At 36.1% G+C, this 23,255-nt stretch overlaps 1 protein-coding gene across 2 annotated transcripts in view; it reads right to left on the bottom strand.

Annotated features, from left to right (window-relative positions):
* Positions 1–23,255, bottom strand: part of MINDY2 (MINDY lysine 48 deubiquitinase 2) — a 73,153-nt gene that overhangs the window by 7,225 nt on the left and 42,673 nt on the right. Inside the window, exons 6-9 of one of the 2 annotated variants that reach the window (XM_034994687.1) lie at positions 17,098–17,240; positions 3,766–3,939; positions 892–1,086; positions 600–638 (exon numbers count right to left, since the gene is read on the bottom strand). In XM_034994687.1, coding sequence (XP_034850578.1) covers positions 636–638; positions 892–1,086; positions 3,766–3,939; positions 17,098–17,240 — 515 coding nt within the window. In that variant the 3' untranslated portion in view covers positions 600–635. Of the gene's footprint in view, positions 1–599; positions 639–891; positions 1,087–3,765; positions 3,940–17,097; positions 17,241–23,255 lie in introns of those variants that run through there. The other variant, XM_034994686.1, reaches the window with a different exon arrangement.

The raw sequence follows: 23,255 nt of genomic DNA, 5'->3' as shown, positions 1-23,255 counted from the left end.
GCACTGCTATGTTTACTGCAGCATTATTTATAATAGCCAAATTATGGAAGCCTCCTAAGTGTCCATCAATAGATAAATAGATAAAGAATATGTGGTATACACAATGGAATATTATTCAGCCATGAAAAAGAATGGAATCTTGCCACTTGCAACAACATGGATGGAGCTAAAGAGTATAAGACTAAGTGAAATAAGCCAGTCAGAGAAAGACAAATACTGTATGATTTCACTCATATGTGGAATTTAAGAAACAAAAGTAAATGAGCAAAGGGAAAAAAAAGAGACAAACCCAAAAATAAACTCTTAACTATAGAGAACAGACAGATGCTTCCCAGAAGGGAGGTGGATGAAGAGGGGGAAATGGGGGGAATATGTGAAGGGGATTAAAAGTACACTTAGCTTGACAAGCACTGAGTAATGTATAGAATTGTTAAATCACTATTTTGTACACCTGAAACTAGTATAACACTGTATGTTAACTACACTGGAATTAAATTAAAAACAAAAACAAAAACAACTGAAGGGGCGCCTGGGTGGCTCAGTCGGTTAAGCTTCGACTCTTGATCTCAGCTCAGGTCCTGATCTCAGGGTCGTGAGTTCAAGCCCCGCGTTGGGCTCCACACTGGGCGTGGAGCCTACTTAAAAAACAAAACAAACAAAACAAAAAACAAAAACTGAAAAATCTTGCCATCAGAAACTCAGGAGAAATAATTTCACTAAATGAGAAATATATTAAGATAATAAACTTATGACAATGCCATAAAACCATGGGTGCTAAAATGCTAACATAACTCAAGAGTCAATACCGAATTTAAAAATATTTATCTCAGTACAAATTTCTTTGTTGCTAAAGCGATCATTGTATTTAAGAATCAGAACAATAGTTTTTACCTGGGCCTGTGTAGAAGCAGCAGCAGCAGCTGCTGCTGCTTGTTCCTGTTCCTGATAATATTGAGAAGCCCGTCTATCCTCCTCCTCTTGGAGTTTCTTTGCTAGTTCTAAATCACTGATTCCTTCAGGTATTTGTTCCCAATTGATCTCTTGGCTCTGCTGCTCTTGTTGTAGAGATAATGCCATAAGGTAGTCCTAAGAAATTAAATTATAACCATCTTTAGCTATGAGATTTTACTGAAGAACCGAGGAGTATAAATATAGAGGCTATACCTACAGAACTATGAGAAAGGCTTTTGAAAAACATACCAGAGTTTAAATATAAAAACTAAAGTTACCTAAGTATTTCTGTTTGAGAGCTACAATTTCAGTGATGCTGCCATTGTTCTAAATATTCTTGGAATTCATTTAAAATTATTTCTAGAACTAGAATATAAGGCATTCAAGAAAGCTTTAAAAACAACTCACCTGAACCCCCCCCGCCCCCCCGCAAAACTCCCCCTAGGGGCACCTGGCTGGCTTTGTCTATACAGCATGCAACTCTTGATCTTGGGGTCATGAGTTCAAGCCCCATGTTTGGCGTAGAGTCCACTTTAAAAACAAACAAAAAAAACAAAATAAACCTCCCCCTATTTATGAAAGAAAGATGTCTGTAGAAAATTGAGACAAAATTAAAAAGTGTAAATAAGAAAGTTAAAATTACCATATTATACAAAGATAACTATTATTAACAACTGATATATACCCACGTAGTTTTTTCTACATTCACATACAAACTCAAACACATTTCCCAACCTCCATTTAATGTCATAAGTCTTTTTTAAAAAAAATCATAAGAATTTCCCAAATCATTTATTAAATGTTCTTCCAAAACATTATTTTTAAAACCAACACAGTTGCCCATCATACAGTGATATTCAATTACTTAACCACCTCCTGCTTCCTCCCACAAACACCCCCAAATTATTTCCTATGAGAAAATGTGATGCTTCTTTGGTTGAAGGTTATATTATCTAACTTCACACCCACATTTATTAAGAATTAGTACTGAATGGAACTTGACTACTCTGAGCATCTCCCCCAAACTACCCTCAAAGTAAGAGAATTTTAATTACCCACAGAGGATATCTAAAAAGTTTTTGCCTAAGAAGACTTTGTACTATCCAGCATGAATATATTACCAATATGAAGAATTTGTCCTTCAAATTTTTCTCCTCACTTCTTCAAACTGCTCTTTGCCACGTCCCATGGTCTTAAATCCACTTTCCTTGCAACTTCCACAGACACTATCCTATATCTTTTTTTCTCAGCATCTTACAACTTTACTACTGTAGCAACCGACTGCTTTACCTTCATTCCCTCTGCTCTAGTATTTTTTACATATCGTGTTAGAAAAATCTTGTACATTTCTCTCAAGTAATCTTTTTTTTAAATGCCCCTATAAAGCTTCTGAAAGAAAATGAGCATGTTATTATAACTATTTGTATACTTAACTTCCAAGAGTCCGAGAAAGATCAGCATTTGTTTGAATCAAGTATTCTTCTGTACACTCATAGCTTACTATTCAAAGTGCCCTACAGAACTTAACATATAATTATTGGTTGGTCAAATATTCGCCTCTCTGTTAGACTGTAGAATTTTTGAGGACAGGACTAAATGATTTATCTTTGAGTCTCCAGGACCTTGTTAAGAGTGCCAGGAACACAACTACTCAATGAATATTGGCCAAATGAACAGTCTCTATGTACTTAAATTATCAGTATCAGAAACGTGTGCCAACTGTTCAACATAACCGTATTTCTGCCCCAGTAGGGGAAGCAGTCCCATCACTGTTATACTTCTAGTAACAAATACACTTGTGGCTCCAAGACTGCCCACCTACAGCAGGTGAAGATCTTACCTGTCGCTGTTCTAAATGAGAATTCCACTCATTAGTGCAGTTCTTGCCCTAAGTGTCTGCTTACCCTGGACGCTAAGGCTTAGAACACCTACCTTCTTTTTTACCCTCTCTTTTTTCTACTTTTTCTGACTAGCTAAATATATCTCTCATCTGTGCTCAGCTCGTCTCTACCACCATGGCTAAGCCGTCATCACCTCTTGCTTGAATTGCTAGTCTCTGCTTATAGCTGTGTCATCTGTTCATACCTATGCATTCTTCACATAGTAGCCTTTAAAAAAGGTAAAGCAGGGGCGCCTGGGTGGCTCAGTCGTTAAGTGTCTGCCTTCGGCTCAGGTCATGATCCCAGGGTCCTGGGCTCGAGCCCCGCATCGGGCTCCCTGCTCAGTGAGGAGCCTGCTTCTCCCTCTCCCACTCCCCCTGCTTGTGTTCCCTCTCTCGCTGTGTCTCTCTGGGTCAAATAAATAAAATCTTTAAAAAAAAATAAATAAATAAATAAATAAAATAAAAAAGGTAAAGCAAATCATCTCACTTCCATGTTTAACACTTGGCATATCTTTCCTATTACAGTTCAGAATAAAATTCAAACTGTACCATGGCCTTCACAGTTCAATATAATCTGGCCTTCTGAACCAAAGTGTATGATCAATGTATAACATGTAAATGATCACTTGCCGATTTAGGAAATGTCAGGAATATCTCACAATGAATCTTTAGTTCAGAAGTTTTAGATAACTGAATTCACATTTGAAAGGAATGAGCATTTTATTTTTTATTCTGTTAAAAAGTTGTATTTATTTGAGAGAGCAAGCAAGAGCAGGGAGAGAGGCAGAGGGTCAAGCAGACTCCACATGGGGCTCGATCCCAGGACCCTGAGAGATCATGACCCGAGCCAAAGTCAGACACTTAACTGACGGAGCCACCCAGGTGCCCCAAAAGCAAGAGCATTTTAAACTATATGAAGAAGACAAATTTACCTGATCTATCTGGTCTTGCTGTCCTCTGTATACGGTTTCAGGATCTGAAGGAGGCCGCAGATGAAATTCTGAGTCACAGAAATTTCCATCACCATCCACATTGTGTAGGCTTTCCCAAACAACTTTTTCTTCAGTAAGAAACCCCTGGTCTGTTACCAGCAAATACAGTAGACCCTTAATAAGAAAGAAAAAGGACTGTTAAATTGACCAAAACTAGTTAACACTTAAGGGAAATTTTATCACCTGTATGTTTAAAGCATATTAATTATTCCTACTAGTTAGATATAATAAATAGTAGACTAGATATCTTATTTGTTCAGTGAATTAGGTCTACCTGGCTTTGAATATAGTTTATAATTGGTGTACTGTAGTATAACGAGAGGTAGGAAGCCGCTGGTAGGCTCACCTATGAAATGACTTATCAGTAAGCCTTTGGGGGTTTATAATCTCATTTCATAAAATAAAAATATAATATACAAGTTCCTTAAAAACATACCAGGTAACAAGACACAGTCATAGTAAAATGATATCACACTGCCTGTTTATTTAAAATAAAAAATTAAGCCTATATGACTAACCCAATCCATACAAATTTTTTCTTTTTCTGCTAGCACCATTAGCTGTTCTTTCATATACCAACAGTACTTTGTACTTATTTCTATTGGAGCATTGAATCGCACTGTGCCATGATTATGTTTCCCTGCCTCATTCCCAGACTATATTTTTAAATCTGTTATCTCTTGGCCTAGTGTGGGGTGCATCATAAAGTTGAAGCCTAATATTTATTGAATCAATTAATGAATTAAGTTGTATTTACCATCACTACCACAGAATTTAGTACAGACATCTAATTTTTCATATGCATTAGTTCTAACTCCAATCACAGTAAAGCATCCCTACTATACCATGTAAGGTTTATAAGCCATTTTTTCTTCAGATCTGCCAAAGACAGGACTTTCATTTATTTACTCAGGGTTCCCACTGGTTAATATAGTATTTGTTGTTGCACAAGATTCGTGCTTCTCATGTTCTCTCACTACAATTAATCTTAATAATTAAGAACAAGAAATTCCTTTAGAGAGTTTGGTGGTGGGGTTAGACAAATTACTGAATAAGAACCACAACTATATGGTCAACTAATCTTTGACAATGCAGGAAAGAATATCCAATGGAAAAAAGATAGTCTCTTCAACAAATGGTGTTGGGAAAACTGGACAGCAACATGCAGAAGAATGAAACTGGACCACTTTCTTACACCATACACAAAAATAAATTCAAAATGGATGAGAGACCTAAATGTGAGACCTGAATATTATGCGAAGCGAAAGAAAGACAATTATCATATGATCTCACTGATACGTGGAATTTGAGAAACAATGCAGAGGATCATAGGGGAAGAGAGGAAAAAATGAAACAAGACAAAACCAGAGAGGGAGACAAATTGTAAGAGACTCTTAATCTCAGGAAACAAACTGAGGGTTTCTGGAGTATACGGGGGTGGGAGGGAAGGGGTGGCTGGGTGATGGACATTGGGGAGGGTATGTATTATGGTGAGTGCTGTGAATTGTGTAAGACTGATGAAACACAGACCTGTACCCCTGAAACAAATAATACATTATATGTTAAAAAAATGAAAAAAAAGAAAACTGCTCCTGAAAGCTTTCATCTTCTAAAACAAACACACCCACACACACCCCCCCCCACACACAAAAACACCCCCTAGGCCATCATTCCAAGCTGCTGGGAGTGTTTGGGGTTCAGACTGTGACCCCATAATCACACCTGACAGTGCCAACTATGAAGCAACAGCTACTCTGTGTTCCTTGTAAAACCCCTCACTCCAGATGTTGTCCACACTTGTAAGGCTGAATGTCTGATATCATGGACAAGAAAAACTGAAACTGATGGCTACAGGCAGTCCTTCTAAAACCAAGAACTAAGCCGATATTTAATAAATAAATAAATGTGAGACCTGAAACCATAAAAATACTAGAGTAGAACACAGGCAGTAACCTCTCTGACATCGGCCATAGCAACTTCTTACTAGATACATCTCCTGAGGCAAGGGAAACAAAAGCAAAAACAAACTACTGGGACTTAATCAAGATAAAAAGCTTCTGCACAACGAAGGAAACAATCAACAAAACTAAAGGCAACCTTTGGAACGGGTGAAGATATTTGTAAATGACATTTGGGATAAAGGGTTAGTATCCAAAATATATAAAGAACTTATACAACTCAACATCCAAAAAACAAATAATCCAGTTAAAATATGGGCAGAAGATATGAATAGACATTTTTCCAAAGAAGAAATACAGATGACTAACAGACACATGAAAAGATGCTCAACATCACTCATCATCCGGGAAATGCAAATCAAAACTATGATGAGGTATCACCTCACACCTGTAAGAATGGCTAAAATTAACAACACAGGAAACAACAGATGTTGGCGAGGATGCAGAGAAAGGGGGGAACCCTCTTACATTGTTGGTGGGAAAGCAAACTGGTGCAGCCACTCTGGAAAACAGTATGGAGGATGCTCAAGAAGTTAAAAATAGGATTACCCTATGACCCAGCAATTGCACTACTAGGTATTTACCCAAAGGATACAAAAGTACTGATTTAAAGGGATACATGCACTCCGATGTTTATAGTAGCATTATCTACAACAGCCAAATTATGGGAAGAGGCCAAATGTCCATCGACTGATGAATGGATAAAGAAGTTGTGGTATATATATACACACACATACATACACACACACACACATATACACAATGGAATATTATTCAGCCATAAAAAGGAATGAAATCTTGCCATTTACAATGACAAGAAACCATTGAATAAACTCTGAAGCTTTAAAAAACTAATTATTATTTTTGAACATTTACTATGTGTCCAGCACTGCGACACAGTTGTTCCTAAGCTAAAATAGGAAATCTTACCTATTGTCTACTACCAGTTACATCTAAGAATTAGCTGTAGATACTGATTAATTTATATGGTCACTGAAATTACTATAGCAACATGAGAAGTATTCATAAAGAAAAACATTTTGGCATATACAGTTTATAAAGACATTGCTTTAAGCAAAAATTATGAGGTGATATCTCATTTTTTTTAATCAAGTAGGTTCCAGTTCATCAAATATTTGAATACCTACCACATGCTCCGTACTGTGCTAAGTGCTTGAGGATTCATATCATGGAAAGTAATGATCTTTCCTTACTTTGTATGAGGTACCCCTTTTATGTTATTCCATAGAATACTGCATTTACCACTATCATAGCACTTTATATATCTAACTGTAGTTGTGTGTCTATTTACTTATCTGTCTTAATGTATTTCAAGCTCCTTGAGGACAGAGCCATGTTTTATTCACCCATACATCCTCATTACCTAAAATATTTTTAATACCCAGTCAGGGTCTACCTTGCCCTAAAATAATTTTAAAAGAAAACCTAAAAGTTCTTTCCAGCCAATTTTCCACTGAATAGATCTGACCCTTCTATGTATATCCTTACCAGGGTATATTTTAATACACCATTATATTATATAATATCTAGGTTTTACAATTTATTTATTTATTTATTTATTAAAGATTTTATTTATTTGAGAGAGAGAGAGAGTGTGAAAGAGAGCACAAGCAGGGGGAGAGGGAGAGGTAGAGGGAGAGGGAGAGGTAGGCTCCCGGCTGAGCAGGGAGCCCGATGCGGGGCTCGATCCCAGGACCCCGAGATCATGACCTGAGCCGAAGGCAGACGCTTAACTGACTGAGCCACCCAGGCGCCCCTACAATTTATTTTATATAAATCATATATTAGAGTGGCTACTTACTGGGAGAGAAATCACAGTCTTATTCTCCAAATGACATTTTAAGATGGGTAAATTCTGGGAGGGTTTTGTTGAAAGCTATTACCATTCATAGCATATGAATACTTACAAGTTTAACTAAAAAGGTGTTTCTTTCTTGAAATAGCTGACCTGTCTTCTCACGGGCCATCAGTCTCAATTTCTTCCCCTTTTAGATCTTGACATTTATCAAAAGAGACTGTAACTAGTCCACTGTCAATAATGCTAGTTATTACTCAACAGTTCCTTTATATAACTGTATTGTAGAATTGCAAAGTATGTATTAATATAGTACTGAATAGTTTAGGCCCATTGGTTCCTGAGAGTCCACAATTAAATCACCATCAAGAATAGTTCTTGCTCGGGCACCTGGGTGGCTCAGTTGGTTAAGCGTCTGCCTTCAGCTCAGGTCATGATCCCAGGGTCCTGGGACTGAGTCCTGCATTGGGCTCCCTGCTCAGCAGTGAGTCTGCTTCTCCCTCTGCTCCCCCTCCCCAATTCGTGCGCATTCTCCCTCTCTGTCTCTCACACACAAAGTAAATAAAATCTTAAAAAAAAAAAATAGTTCTTGCTTTTATATCCTAGCACTTTTGCTACATTATCTAGTCAAAGCATTCTTTTCTAAGCCTTGAATCTTCTTCCTAATCTTACCAGTCTCTAAATACTAACTTCAAAAAAATAACTAATAAAGGATACATATATTAAATTCTTAAATTAGGTATTAATGTATAAAATGTATACAAATTATTTATTATTATATGAAAATAATAAATGATATTAGATAATTTTTATAAACTAAGCAATTGGATCACCAGACAGAATGAAAACCTCTTCTATCTAAAATACGCTGATGGGGCAACCTGGGTGGCTCAGTCGGTTAAGCGTCTGCCTTTGGCTCAGGCCATGATCCTGGGGTCCTGTGATGGAGCCCTGTGTCAGGTTCCTTGCTCAGTGGGGAGTCTGCTTCTTCCTCTTCCTCTGCCCCCTCCCCCTTGCTCATGCTCTCTTTCTCTCAAATAAATAAGTCTTTAAAAAATAAAATACCCTGATAGATTAGTCCTATACATGTATGAGTTACCTGTATTAACAACATACATGACAATATCATCACAATTTGTAAATTGTTAAAATAGAAGAAAACTTGTCAAATGTATAAAAAAATTAATTCTCTAATACCAGCCTCTGAATATGGAGAAAAGCACTGCCCAAATATTTTTGGTTGATTAGCTTGGATTCAAATTACTTAATGTCTTTGGACCTTAGTTTTCTTTTCTTTATTATAAAGTGATATAGAGGCAGTTCAACCAGAGAATTTCTAAGATACTTTATAAATTGGAAGATGAACTTTACTTCTACTTAACAAGCAAGCATCTCTCTCATCTACAAATAGCTTTCTTATCCATCCAGAGAGGCAGAGCTATTGAGTGTGGGCTTGAAAGTCAGACTGGAGCTGCTTACAAGGTGAATTGTGTTGGGCAAGTTACTTAGTGCCTGTAAGCCTGTTCATTCAGTTGTTAAGTGGGAGTAATAATATCCACTCCTCATGGGGAGTGAAAATTAAATGAGATAATGCATGTTAAGTGTTTAACACAATGCAAGGCACATAATGCTTAATGAATATAAGATATTACATTCATGAATACCACCTAAATCTATCTGTTTCTATATCGCCTTTTCCTGCCTCCTATTTAGAAGAAAAAGATGAATCTTTGCCTACACTATGGAATCTATCACTTGTCTTAGTCTGTTTCTACATTCCTCACCCCTGCCCCTGCTTAATGTGACAATTGTTTTTTAAAGATTATTTACTTATTTGACAGAGAGAGAAAGAGACAGCAAGAGAGGGAATACACAAGAAGGGGGAGTGGGAGAGGCAGAAGCAGGCTCCCTGTGGAGCAGGGAGCCCGATGCGGGGCTCAATCCCAGGACCCTGGGACCATGACCTGAGCCAAAGGCAGACACCTAACGACTGAGCCACCCAGGTGCCCCTTAATGTGACAATTTTTGATGTACCCACCACCTTTTAAAAATAACTAGATTTAAAAAAACTAAAATAATTGAACTTTTACTTAAATGTAGCCTTCAGTGGGAAAAAAAAATCCCAGTATAGTCTTAATCAAACAGGAAAGAGAAAAGATTTATTTAATATGGCCTTAGCACTTATTTAGAACTGTATCTCCTTCTAAACTACTTTTCACTTCTAATCCCTAAATGTAAAGTAAAAATGCAAACAAACAAAAGCCAACTTCAAAAACCCTGGTTTTGAATATACTCCAGAGAAATGTGAGTAATTAAAGCCAAGAGGTAGAAGAAACAGTTGTGACATGGGTAGAAAGGCTGACATGGATAAGGGATGATTAAGAGGAAGTCATGAACAGAAACAAAAAAAAAGAGGGTGTCATGATGGGGAAACAGCTACCTAGATGTCATTATATAAACCAAAGTTAAACTAAGTGATCTACATAGGGGCCAAGGAATTTGTAGTTTACCTTACTAAAGAGAAAGCAGAAAGTACTGGAGAATGGAGAAGGACCATAAGAATAAAATGGAGTAACTAGATCTTAGATATAGAATTATATATATAAGAATCTAACAGTCATGATCATATAGATAATATGAGAAGCAAAGGAGACCTAGAAGGTCTTTCCTAGAAATAGACCTACAAGGGTAGTTTATTTACAACTCATTTTTATACTTTCAAATTTCCTGCCTGGATAAAAAAGTCACCTCACTAGCTGGAACCACAGGAATGGCACTGAAAGCATCTGTTCTCTCACTAGGATCTCCTCCTGCCGCTTTCAGATCCTAATCTGGTTATGTTGATGCACAGATCTTCAGAGGATCATGTATTCATTAGGGATTTGCCAAGATGATCTGCTCAGCTTAATTGTACAAGATTGAGTGGAAGTACACAGAGCAAGGTAACATAAGTGACAGCAGAAATTGGTATATATATTTTTTCCTGATGGACAGATGAGGGATGAAGAGTTTAAAAAAGGATTCATGGAGGCTGCTATTACAACAAATCACTAGCAAGAGCTGGACTTGATTATTTTGCTAGTGATGAGAAATAGCAGAGGTACTTGTCTAGGGTTTAGTAATGGTAAATCACAAAACTAGGAATAATAAGAGGACTTGCCGATAAGTTAATCATTATCCTTGGTTAGGCAAAATATCATGAAAGGCTGTGCAATCAAAACCATAGATCATGCTATATTAAATAGTTGAGAAGTATGAGGTTGATTGGTAGGTATTATTCAGGGAAAAACAAGTCAATTTGACTAACAATCACTGTGACTCTGTAATGGTAGAAAGCCTAATAAAACGTCTATGAAGATGGAATCATAAAGTTAGTAAAGAGAATACTTTGTCCAGGTACAAGTTTTAGAAACATCTATAATCTTCAGTGCTTTACAGAGAGTCATAAAGAAGTCTAACCTAACAGAGAATTTGCCTCTGCCTCTATTCAGTATCCAAAGAGAAGAGTTAGAACAAAGATGAGTACTGGAGAATGTTATAACAGACATATACCTCCCCTTTGGTCAAATATAAGTCCATAGTTCATATATCTTGAGTTTCAAAAGACTTTAAATGAAAAAAGATTTATACACATAAATTAAGAGTTTAGAAGTTCCTAAAGAAATAATATAACCAATAAGGAAACTGGAAATGACCTTTCCTAGGTAATCCTTTGTCCTGCCAACATGGATTTCCTCCTTGTAGGTCTTGGTCCTGGGATAATAATGGCATATGATATGACATGGGTATCAGAAAGCATGAAGATCCTTTCTGCAAATCACAATAAAGATAAGCCCCACAAATAAAATAATACAGCTACAGAGACGTATGACATTATCAATTTATTATTGACATTTATATAAATAAAATTTAACATTACATAATTTATTATTATGGTACTAGTTATAGACATCATTTATCTGTAGTAGAAAGTATTCTATCCCTATGTTAAATTTATTTTTTGTTGAAAGTATATCTGGAATTCTGTGGGATGAACTGTATTTATACTATAGGTATTCCAAAGAGTTCACAGGGGTAGAAAGATGCGAAATAAAGTAATTATTAAATATGAATGCATAAAATGGCCCTAAAATCTCAGGGGTCTTCAAAAGTGAAATGTTATGAAGACCTAATGTAGTATTAAAAGTAGCCATATCTTGTTTGAAAAAGCAGCTTTATAGTTTTTCCTTACTTTTATATCCTTATTAAATTATAGATTACTGGGGCTCAAATTTATAAAGAACTACAGAAACTCTTAACAACCCAGAAATTAATGGTAGAGAATAATAGCTTTAATGCTGAACAGGTTTAACAGAACAAGGGCACAATCTTATATCCTATTTCCTTACCAAGCAAATGGATACCATGTTGGAGGAATGCCGTCCCTAAACTTTATTAAGTATTCTTTTAGGGCTTCTAGCTCTACACCAACAGCCAAAGAAATATTATAGATTTTGTTGTAAATCAGCTAATCAGCCACTGGGTCATGAGGAGGGAAAGTGTCTCTGACTCTTATAAAAGAATGTACTCATTGGGGCACCTGGGTGGCTCAGTCCGTCAAGTGTCAAGACTCTTGGTTTCAGTTCAGGTCACAAACTCAGGGTCAGGGAATCAAGCCCCCATGTGGCCACCTCTGTATTCACTAGGGAGTCTGCTAGAAATTCTCTCTCCCTTTCCATCTCCCTCTATCCCTCCTCCTGCTCGTGTGTCTTCTCTCTAAAATAAATAAATCTTATAGGAAAAAACCCCCCAGAATATTCTTACATATAAAAAAAGAATGTAATCATTAAGTACTCTGCCAGATGTAAAGCAGTGTCTTATTTACAGACCCTCAGGATTGGATAGTTCAATGGGAATACAGGAAACAGGACTGGACTGAGAGGATTATAATGGGGCATAAATAAATTGTTCACAGGCCTATAAGATCCCTGGAAAACACAAGATTTGCATCATATTAAAATGGAGTTACTTCACCAAATATAATGCATGTTCCTTGATTAGACCCTGGTTTGAACAAATCATCTATAAAACAATTTAGGGGACAAATGGGAAACTTGAATATGGCTTAGGTATTAGAAGATATTAAAAATTATAATTAATTTTGTTAGATGCAGTAATGGTACTGTGATTTGAAAGGAAAATGCTCTTGTTTAGAGACACATATTGAAGTATAAGCAAAAATACAAAAATGTTTTTCATAGTAAAAAACAAAAACAGTGTTACTGTTTCAGTTTGGTGGTCACTACAGTAAACAAGGGAAACTAAGCATTTCCCTTAGTGACTGACCACCAAGATAGTTGTTCCCATTTATCCCTTCTATAAAAATAGGATTACCTTGGGGCTCCTGGGTGGCTCAGTCGTTAAACATCTGCCTTCGGCTCAGGTTATGATCCCAAGGTCCTGGGATCGAGCCCCGCATCAGGCTCCCTGCTCAGCCAGGAGCCTGCTTCTCCCTCTCCCACTCCCCCTGCTTGTGTTCCCTCTCTAGCTGTCTCTCTCTCTCTGTCAAATAAATAAATAAAATCTTTAAAAAAAAATTGGATTACCTTAGTGAAGAATGATGTTCCTAAACTCCTTTGGTTTTCTTCTGTTCTTTACTGCACCCACTTAACAAAGTCCCAAATCTAGAATAACTACCTTTGCCATGCCTATACCCTGAAGAATACTTCTGCAGAAAAATCACACAAGAGGTATATTCATGTAATAATTAGCATCCTCAATACTACCTTCTTAATTTCTCTAATTAGAACTTCCTCCCACATGCCGTAAAGACTATTTCAAACTACCTCCTTCAAATCTGTTACCAAACTTAACTACTCAATCTTAGTAAATGATCTTGCCTTCCAAATAGTAACAGAAACTAGAAGCATTCACACAGTAGTTTTCTCTACTTCCTGCTATCAAATCTATAAATTAGCTGTACTCATAGTCTATTCCTTCTCTCCTTTAAAGGTCTCTTCTTCAATCAAGGGTTAATCCCCTTTGCCTGTGAAAATTTCTGTCCTTTCTCACCTTCTTAGGAGCCTTCTCTCATCAATTATCTCCTCTCCTGAACCTTCAACCTTTCTCTCTCTAGTGAGTCCTTCAATATCGAAACATGATCAAGTCTCTCATACTAAAAAACAAAACAAAAAAACCCTCTGGATTCCATACTCCACTGCAGTTATGAGCCATTATGTCTATGCCCCCCTCACAGACAGTTTCAAACTAGTTTCCTATCATCTGTTCCTAGTTCCTGACATCCCAATCATTTCCTAACCAATTCAAATTGAGTTTTTTCTGCTGCCACCATTCTCTAAAAGGTACCAACGAAATCCGTATCATGTTTCCCCACAGTGTTCTCATCTTACTCATCTTTTCAACTGATTTAACAGCATTTAACAACTGAGATCTCCAGTCTTCTTGAAATACTCTCTCCCTGTTCTTACATGATACCATATTCTTTAGATTTTCCTTTTCTTTTTTTCTTTCTCAGTCTTCTTTGCTAGTTCATACTCCTTTAGTTGATCCTTAAATATTGGCACTCCTTAAATCTCTGTCCTATCATCTCTTTTCTTCTCATTCTTTATTTTCCTTGTAAATCTCATCCTCTCCCCAAATTACCATTTATACACAAAAATTATTCCAGTCTTGAACCATTTACCCAATATTTCCACTTGGAGGTATGCCTCAGAAGCAGCTCTAACAGTTCCAAGGCTGATTTCATGCTATTTGTCATCTTCTCTTCAGCATTCTTGGTGTCAATAAAGAGCACCACCATTTATCCAGTTCTTCGTGCTCAGAGCCCAGAAACCATTCTTTCTTAGTTTTTACATCCTAATCACCAAATCTGATAGATTACCTCCTAAATGTCTATGGAATCTTTGTACTCTGCACTTCTTTACCATCCTAGTCCAAGTCACTGTAACATCTTATTTGGCCCCTGCAATAGTCTCCTAACTAAATCCACATCCACATTTGCCCCCAAATCCAAAGCACCTTAATGTTGTACAAAGGGGGGAGGGAGAGAACACAACACCTTGGATACACTGTTTAGCCACAGAATAAGGTTTACTGAGAAAAACATGGAAGCAGAGAAACAGCAGAATGCACCCATTTTCTGAGTTATCATTATCTCACAGAAAGGTATCCTTCGTCCAGAAACAGACACACGGTAGAAAGTGCTTCAGGAGAGGTACCCCTTCCCCAACCACACAGGAACACTGCGAATCCCTAGCTGACTAGTAAAGGACTTCTGGTCAGGGATATGGCCTTGACAAAAAAGAGAACATCTACAGTTTAGTCTGGGGAGGTTGCATACCAACCACCAATGACAGTCAGAGATCTTGTTTTCCCATTGACCGATCTCACCCCTCCTGAGCCAAAAAAAAGAAAGAAAACACAAAGAACCACTAGGCCATCAGGAGACCAAGGTGTTTCTCCTCTTAACTCAAGACTCTACAAGATCTGGTACCTGCCTATCTTTTTAGTCTTATATCATGCCTCTTAATTTCTATGCTTCAATCACACAGGACTTCTTTTAATTCCTTAAGGAGTTAAGTTCTTTCCCTTCTCAGGGCCTTTGCACACACATGTTCTATCTGCTTAGTTAATCCTTTTTTTTGCTAACTGATTAAACTCCTAAAAGATTCATTTTTCAAGTGTCAGTTTATTTTTTAAAGTTTTAAAAAATTTTTTATTTATTTGAGATAGCGAGAGAGCACAAGCAGGGGGAGCGCCAGGCAAAGGGAGAGGGAGAAGCAGGCTCCCTGCTAAGCAAGGAGCTGGATGCGGAACTCGATCCCAGGACCCTGGGATCATGACCTGAGCTGAAGGCAGACGTTTAACTGACTGAGCCACCCAGGTGTCCCACAGAGTATTTTTTTTAACTATTATTTTTTTAAATTTTAATTCCAGTATAGTTAACATACAGTGTTACATTAGCTTCAGGTGTACAATATAGCAATTCAACAATTCCATATATTGTTCAGTACTTAGAGTATTCTTATATAAGCAAACAAATCATTTTACACTGCTTTGTGCAATTCATTGATTAAAGTGTTGAAGGAAGTATGAAGATCCGATTTCTGACTTCAATCCACTTACTTTCATTTAGAGAAAGAAGGCACATTTACATGAAAAGAAAACTGGTAACCAGGTACTCATCTGTAAGGGAAGTAAGAATGACAAGTCTCATAACAGCTAGAGGAGGATGGGTAAAGTAGTGATCCTCAGCCTTAGCTGCACATTTAAATCACCTGGGGAGCATTTAAAAAATACAGATGCTTAGGTCCTACCTCTAGATATTCTGATTTAACTGAGTTGGTGGTGGGCTCTGGGCATTAGTATTTTTTAAAAAGCTTCCGGGTAGTTCTAGTATACAACCTGGTTGAGAACTACTGGTTTTAGGAGAAAAGGAGTAGCTGTACTGGAGAGTTAGTATTTGAAATGCTTGTTAAAAGCTAGGTGAAATGTGGGGGCGCCTGGGTGGCTCAGTCGTTACGTGTCTGCCTTCGGCTTGGGTCATGATCCCAGGGTCCTAGGATCGAGCTCCGCATCGGGCTCCCTGCTCCGCGGGAAGCCTGTTTCTCCCTCTCCCACTCCCCTTGCTTGTGTTCTCTCTCTCACTGTGTCTCTGTCAAATAAATAAAATCTTTAAAAAAAAAAGCTAGGTGAAATGTGGATAGGCTAAAAGGAGTGAGATCTTTTCAAATAGGAATTAAGGAGTAAGAAATGATGGTAAAAATGCAGAAATGGTAAAGCATAAAGTGTCTACGAAGATAGAGGACTATTAATGAGTAGGCAGGCTATATGGCTGAAGCAAAGTATTGGCATAGGAGAACAGTAGGAAACACCTTGCATTTTCATCCTCTAGGCACTGAGGGAGGATAGCAGTAGTGCTACTGAGCATTTTTGCTATATTATTGACATGACCAGAGCAGTATTCTACCACAGAAGCCTCCCTATAAGTTGAGAAACTCCTCAAATAGGTAGCAGCTGTACAAATGGAAGAGATGGATGAAGAGAGAACAAAAAGGATAAATCAGTAAGATTTCTGGCAGAGCCATAAATGGCATAAGAAGAATTTAAAGTTACACCGATAACTTCAATAATAGTAAACACTATCAGAGACAAATCCTGATTCTTTCTTCTAACTTCCCCTCAAATACACACATCCATCATTAGCAATCCTAGTTCTATCTCTAAGGTTTATCTTTATTTTTTTCTTAGAAAGTAAATAATACTTTTTAATGCAGTAATCTGTGAAAAAGGAGTTGAGACTTAAAACAAAAAGCTGATTTGAAGTAACACTTAAATTGTGAATCCACTGCATCCTAAATATTTAATAATTACCTTCATAATTTGATGAATAAAGAATATTATGCTGAATTTTTTTATTTTGAAGTCAATCATAAGACATCTCTAAATCCAGCTCCTTTAATTTAGAATAACAATTAAAAAGCTATTTCTATATCATACCTTGTATTTGGTCATGGTGCTAAAATGATTATTCCGAAAGAACACACAAAGTTCTCCTTCCTGAACCGTTGAAGTTAGTTCACATAATCCATGGTATGTCAGTTGAGTGGCTGTGTTATTTAGAAACTGCTCAGCTACAAAGCCTATGGAACCAATGCATAATATTAGATGGAAGAATAATTTCAGAATTAAAAAGTTTTTCTATTTACATTGTGTTCCAAGTATGAAGAAAGGCCAACCAAAATAAGATTTTAACTACTATAACATGATGACTCCAAATTGAAGATTTTTCTTTCTAATTTTGCTATGGAAGATGTGTTTATAGACATTCTCCATCCTGAAGAAACAGTTATGTGAAATTCTTTTTAACAATAAATGTATTTACTTATACTCCACCTACTTCCAAAAAGGATTTCAGGCGCTATCAATAAAAGATACAGACACAATAAAACTAAAACCCATTAAAATAAATAAGAAGGCAAGAGTTAGCAATTTAAAAAGTAGGTAGGGATGAAAGATGTATGTCAACAGCTACTTTCCCAATGGAAAGGTGTTTAACAACTTCAGTTGCTTTAAGATGTTAACAAAGATCCCAGATAGTTCTCAATTCACAAACTGTTCAGTTTTTGCCTTAAAAAACTAAAAGGAGGTGTGAGACCAAATAGAAAACAGTGGGATAACTGATGCCATTTTTATCCTAATGTCCTATCACATATACCACTCACTATGTAGATATATCAAGTTCAGAGACAGAAATGATCTGTTTTCAAAACACAATGAAATATAAAGACGTTTTCTAGAGTTTAATTTAAAAGATATATGTACAGTTGATACTCATTATTTGTGCACTTTCATATATTTTCGTATCTGCAAACTTGCCTAGTAACTAAAATTAAAAATCCAAAATCAATACTTGCTGTGCTTCAGGGTCAATCTTGGATCTGTACAAAGTGGCAAAAATTTTCAGTCACTCAATGCACACATTTCCCACTGAGGTCAAACAAGGCAACGTTCTGCCTTCTTGTTTCAGCTTTCTTACTATAAATAGACTTTTCACAGTCTATTAGGTATGTCTTTTTGGGTGTGTAAAATGGTCCCCAAGCATACTGCTGAAGTGCTGGGGAGTCAAAGGCTGTGATGTGCCTTACAGAGAAAACACATATTTTTGCAGATTCATTCAGACATGAGTTATAGTTGCTGTTGGCCATGAATTTAATGTTAATGAATCAACAATATGCTTTAAATAAGGGGTCTCTAAACAGAAACACAAATAAAACAAGGTTATATACTGATCAGTTGATGAAAATCTTGTGACCAGAGGCTCACAGGAACCTAATCTTGTGTTTCCCCTAGGAATAGTGGTTCAGTATTCATGAATTTAATGTTCATAGCAACTTTACAGAACGTAACTACCAGGAATAATGAGAATCTGTATAAATAACTTAAAAGGCTGTATTTTTCTTCTTTCCTTCTTTTTCTTCCTTCATCCTTCTGCTCCCTTCCTTTAATAAGGAATGTCTCAGAAGCAGTGGGGGTGGGGTAGGGTAGGGTGGAATAGAATGCTCTAAAAAGTTTTATAAGTGAGCAGAGAGGTGCAGATACAGGGAGGAAAGATAAACCTACATTAAGAAACTGACACCTCAACAAGACATTGAAAAATAAACTTCGTAGGGCCAGAGGCAGCTGGATAACATAGCTTTATTCCACTCCCTCTCTATCCCTCACTCTTGGTGTCAAGCTATAGCACTTCAAGCTGCAAATGGTTGTAAAAAACTACCAATGTATCACACTATTCCAAGGAATTGGTTAAGGTTGGAGGGGAAGTGCAAAAAAGTTATACAAAAGGCCCCTGCCAAAGGAAATTTATAGCCCATTTGCAACTTCTTGGGTTTATACATTTAGTAGAGCTCCCCCCTTCAGTTATTATCATTACTTTGCTAAGTACTAAGTTACTGAGTAGACTATATACTAAAGTACCTGCTATATAACAGTTTCAGTCTTAAGCACTATATCTATGCTGAGAAGTACCACTGTTCTACATAATATCCACGTTACTAAATGCTTCCTTCAGAAAGATGTTTCTAAATACCCCTCCCACATCTCACACAATATCCTCTCTAAAAATCCCTTTCAAAAAGATACAAAAAATGAGTGGAGATAACTGAATTCACAACATAATATTTCATGTGTGTGAAATTCAAAATGCTACACTAGAAAGGTCTTTCTCAGGTACTTCTTTCTAGAGAACAGGGTATCAGCTCAAGAGAGAATACATGACTTGCTCGAGGACATAAAACTAGTAACAGCAAAGTGAAGACTGGAACCCAGGAGAATTATTGGCATTAAGTTTAAAAATTTAGTGCTGATTACTATAAATGCAAACTGAATTGTATTTCTCCCAAGCCATAAAGCATATTCTAATTTAGACTTATAGAGAACAATGTTTCCTAATTCTTTTACCAACTCTTAAAATGACCCCTGTGGGGCGCCTGGGTGGCTCAGTTAGTTAAGTGACTGCCTTCGGCTCAGGTCATGATCCTGGAGTCCCAGGATCAAGTCCCGCATCGGGCTCCCTGCTCAGCAGGGAGTCTGCTTCTCCCTCTGACCCTCCCCCCTCTCATGTGCTCTCTCTCTCTCATTCTCTCTCTCAAATAAATAAATAAAATCTTAAAAAAAAAAAAATGACCCCTGTGATTTTCATGGACTGTTCAAAAGCCTAATCTAGTTTCAACTTTTCATAACTAATTAAACAAATTTTGGTAAACAATTCTAAGTGTTACATAGCAGTTTACTTATTTGCATTGCTTCAAATGACAGTTTATTTGCAACATTTAGCTTAAACTTCATTTTTTTTTTTTAATGGGTTCCACCCACCCAACGCGGGGCTTGAACTCATGACCTTGAGATCAAGACCTGAGCTGAGATCAAGAGTCGGATGCTTAACCAACTGAGCCACCCAGGTGCCCCTTAAATTTCAATTTTAATGTTATAGATACTGTTATTAATGATACTAAAGTAAGGTTAAAATTAATATAATGGTAATAATAAAATTATATTACTAAACGTAAATTTAAATTAAAAATTGTTGACATTATGTGTTTGAAAATATTTCTCTCAGAAAGTCACTAAATTTATCAAATTACTTTCCTTCATTACTGAGGAGTTATTAGAGAACAGAAAGGTACTAAGTGCCTTAAAGAAACTGAAATAGAAACAGAGGCACTAAAATTAGGCAAAAAGGAACAAAAAGAGGATACAGGAAAAAAGGAAAACTTGGCTTATTTTTAAATGTTGGCTAGATTTGGCACTGCTTAAGATTTGCATTCAAATTTAAACTCAATCAGAACTTTGTCACTGTGATAGTTTTAAACAATGATTTTCTTTTTAATTTCATCTACTATCAATTTTCAAAAATCAAATACATTATATTAACATTTTTCCCCAAGAGGATGCAACAAAACAATCCCTTTTAATATGACAAATACCCAGATTTTCTCTGAAATACAAGGGCTCATATAATTTGATTCCAGGGATGTAGTAGGGACCAGAACATTCCTATTGTGCCATAAAATAAGGAAGTACTCAAGAAATGAAGACATGTTAAAAGAACATGGGATCCAGGCTGAGAGGATTCCACTGGATAAATCTGAGACAATTCTAAGCATTAAAAAGAGTCATGATAATAATGGATTATAACATACTGAATAAAAAAAAATCTATGAGTCTACATTGATAAAAAAATTTTTTAATGGGGGAGGAGAAAACACTTTTTATTTTTACAGAAAACTGCCAACTAATAAATGTAGAAGGAATAGAAATATCCTAATCACCATAGTAACGGTTGATTCAGATAAGAATCAATGAATGCCAATTGTACTGGCCAAAAGATTATTAGGGAACAGGGTATTCCCGCAGTTTCAAAGCATGATATCAGAGATTACTAATTAATTACAAAAGGCAAAGGACATCTTTACAACAAAAAAATCTGGCAGATACCACTTTAATCATATCATATTTCAACATCACCAATAATGGGATAATCAGACATCTATCTTGTGCCACCTGATTTGATGCACTGGGAAAGACACAGTATCACCTATGTAGTATTCCCACCAAAAATATATGACCTATTCTATTCATGAGGAAACAGTCAAATGAATCTAAATTGAGGACTATTCTACAAAAAAACTGGCCTGGATTATTAAGAAAAGTCAATATCAGAAAAGACCAAAAAGAAAAAAAGAAAAGAAAGAAAAAAGATTAAGGATCTGTTCTAGATTACAGGAAGCTAAATTGATATGACAATTAAATGATTCTTGATTGGAGCCTACATTGAAAAACCTTCAAAGCTAAAAGGGGCATTACTGGGACAACTGGAAAATTGAGAATATGAACAGTATATTAGATAAAAGTATTGTATTGATGCTAAATATCCTGAGATAATTGTATTGTGACTACATAGGAGAATTCTTGTTTTTAGGAGACAACTGTTGAAGCATTAATGGGTAAAGTGCTATGATATTTGCAACTAATTCTCACATGACTTAGGAAATAGTGTGTGTGTGTGTGTGTGTGTGTGTAAACAGAGAAAGAAAGCAAAACTTCAATATGTTAATAATTGGTGAATTTAGGCAAAGTGCATAAATAATCCCGGTACTATTCCAATTTTTTTATGGATTTGAGTTTTCAAAATAAAAGAAAGAAAAAAGAGAAAATCAGTATCATTTAATCAGAAATAACATGAATTCAAACTATAATCTTCAGTGTTGATAGCACATGATAAAGGCTCAATAAATATTTGAATGAATGAATATTCTGGAATTATTTAAGCATTTTTTTTTTTTTTAATTTAGGAATAACCGTTAAAGAAGAAATTATTACTGAGAGAGCATCTGGAATTAAATGACCAGTCTGGCAGCTGGTACTGTGCTATTTTTTTTCCTTACTGATTTTTGCTGCCATGCCATACCCATCATTATAACTAGATTCAAAAAAGTACTGCCATCCAAAGATATAGCAAATAATACATACTCTCTATGTACATGTAAAAGTTCTGTACTTTTACTTACAAGGTATTGCCATCAAAAGAAAAAAAATGTTATCTGAAAGAAGGTGAAAGAATATCTAATTTTATTTAGCTAAATAACATTGCTTTTTTATAAAAAAATGATAGTTAAAATATATCTTGTATTCTGCACCTTATGGAAATGAAATATTTGAATTAAAAAAATTAGTAATTATCACCTGAAATTAAAGCTTAACACTTTTTAATAAAGAAGGATTAGAAATAAACCACCTTTGGGATATTTTATTGATTCAGAAGGAAAGTTACAGTTGGGGGCTAAACAGAAAAAGAAAGCAGACTCCTTCATCTGAACACTATACCCAAGAAAATATGAGGAAGAAAACAATGGGGGGGGGGGAGAGCTAAACTGCTACATTATAAGTAAAAATGTCCATTGTGGCCTTTTCTTTCCTATACCATTTCTTAGTGCCTATACAAGTAACCATTGGAACTGAATAATTATTTCAAACAGATTACACATTTATAGTTTCTTATAAACAAAAACTTTTTAATTGTACTGAATTCTACATATAATTATTCCTTGATATAAAAATCCGATATGCAGAATTCTACCATATAAAATTTATATACCAAGGAATTAATCAATTCTGGTACATATTACCCCAAAATTCTATAGCACTAAAGAGGATGATTCCTTCCTTGCTTTTATCAAGGAGTTCTTCTCAAGGTATCAATACTATATAAATTAGTTATAGTTTTTTTGTTACCCTGGGGAATCAATGTTAGAGAAATAGTAACAATAGTTGTAACATCAGGTGAGAGAAAGAAGTGATGAAGGGGCTGGATTTTTGTTGTTGTTCACTTTGTTAATTAGCATACTGCCTAAGTACATTACATTGTTACATTATAGCCTAGTTTGGGGAAAATGCTGTTACCAAGTGTTCCCTATAGGTTCCTACCCTATAAGCCTGTTCACCCAAATATCCCTAATATAGCTACTATTCCATCTGTTAACAATTGCTGAATCCTATTGTTCCCTCAATTACTACTGAATAGCATATTGGAAGTTATGGAGAAAGCTGGAACCTACACATGGAAATTTTCTTTATAGTCTGTTTTTTTAGGAATATAT

Source organism: Mirounga leonina, unplaced genomic scaffold (genome assembly GCF_011800145.1).
Source record: "Mirounga leonina isolate KUSES-001 unplaced genomic scaffold, KU_Mleo_1.0 Mir_91, whole genome shotgun sequence".
Lineage (NCBI taxonomy): Eukaryota > Metazoa > Chordata > Mammalia > Carnivora > Phocidae > Mirounga > Mirounga leonina.
This window is presented reverse-complemented; position numbering and strand designations above follow the sequence as displayed.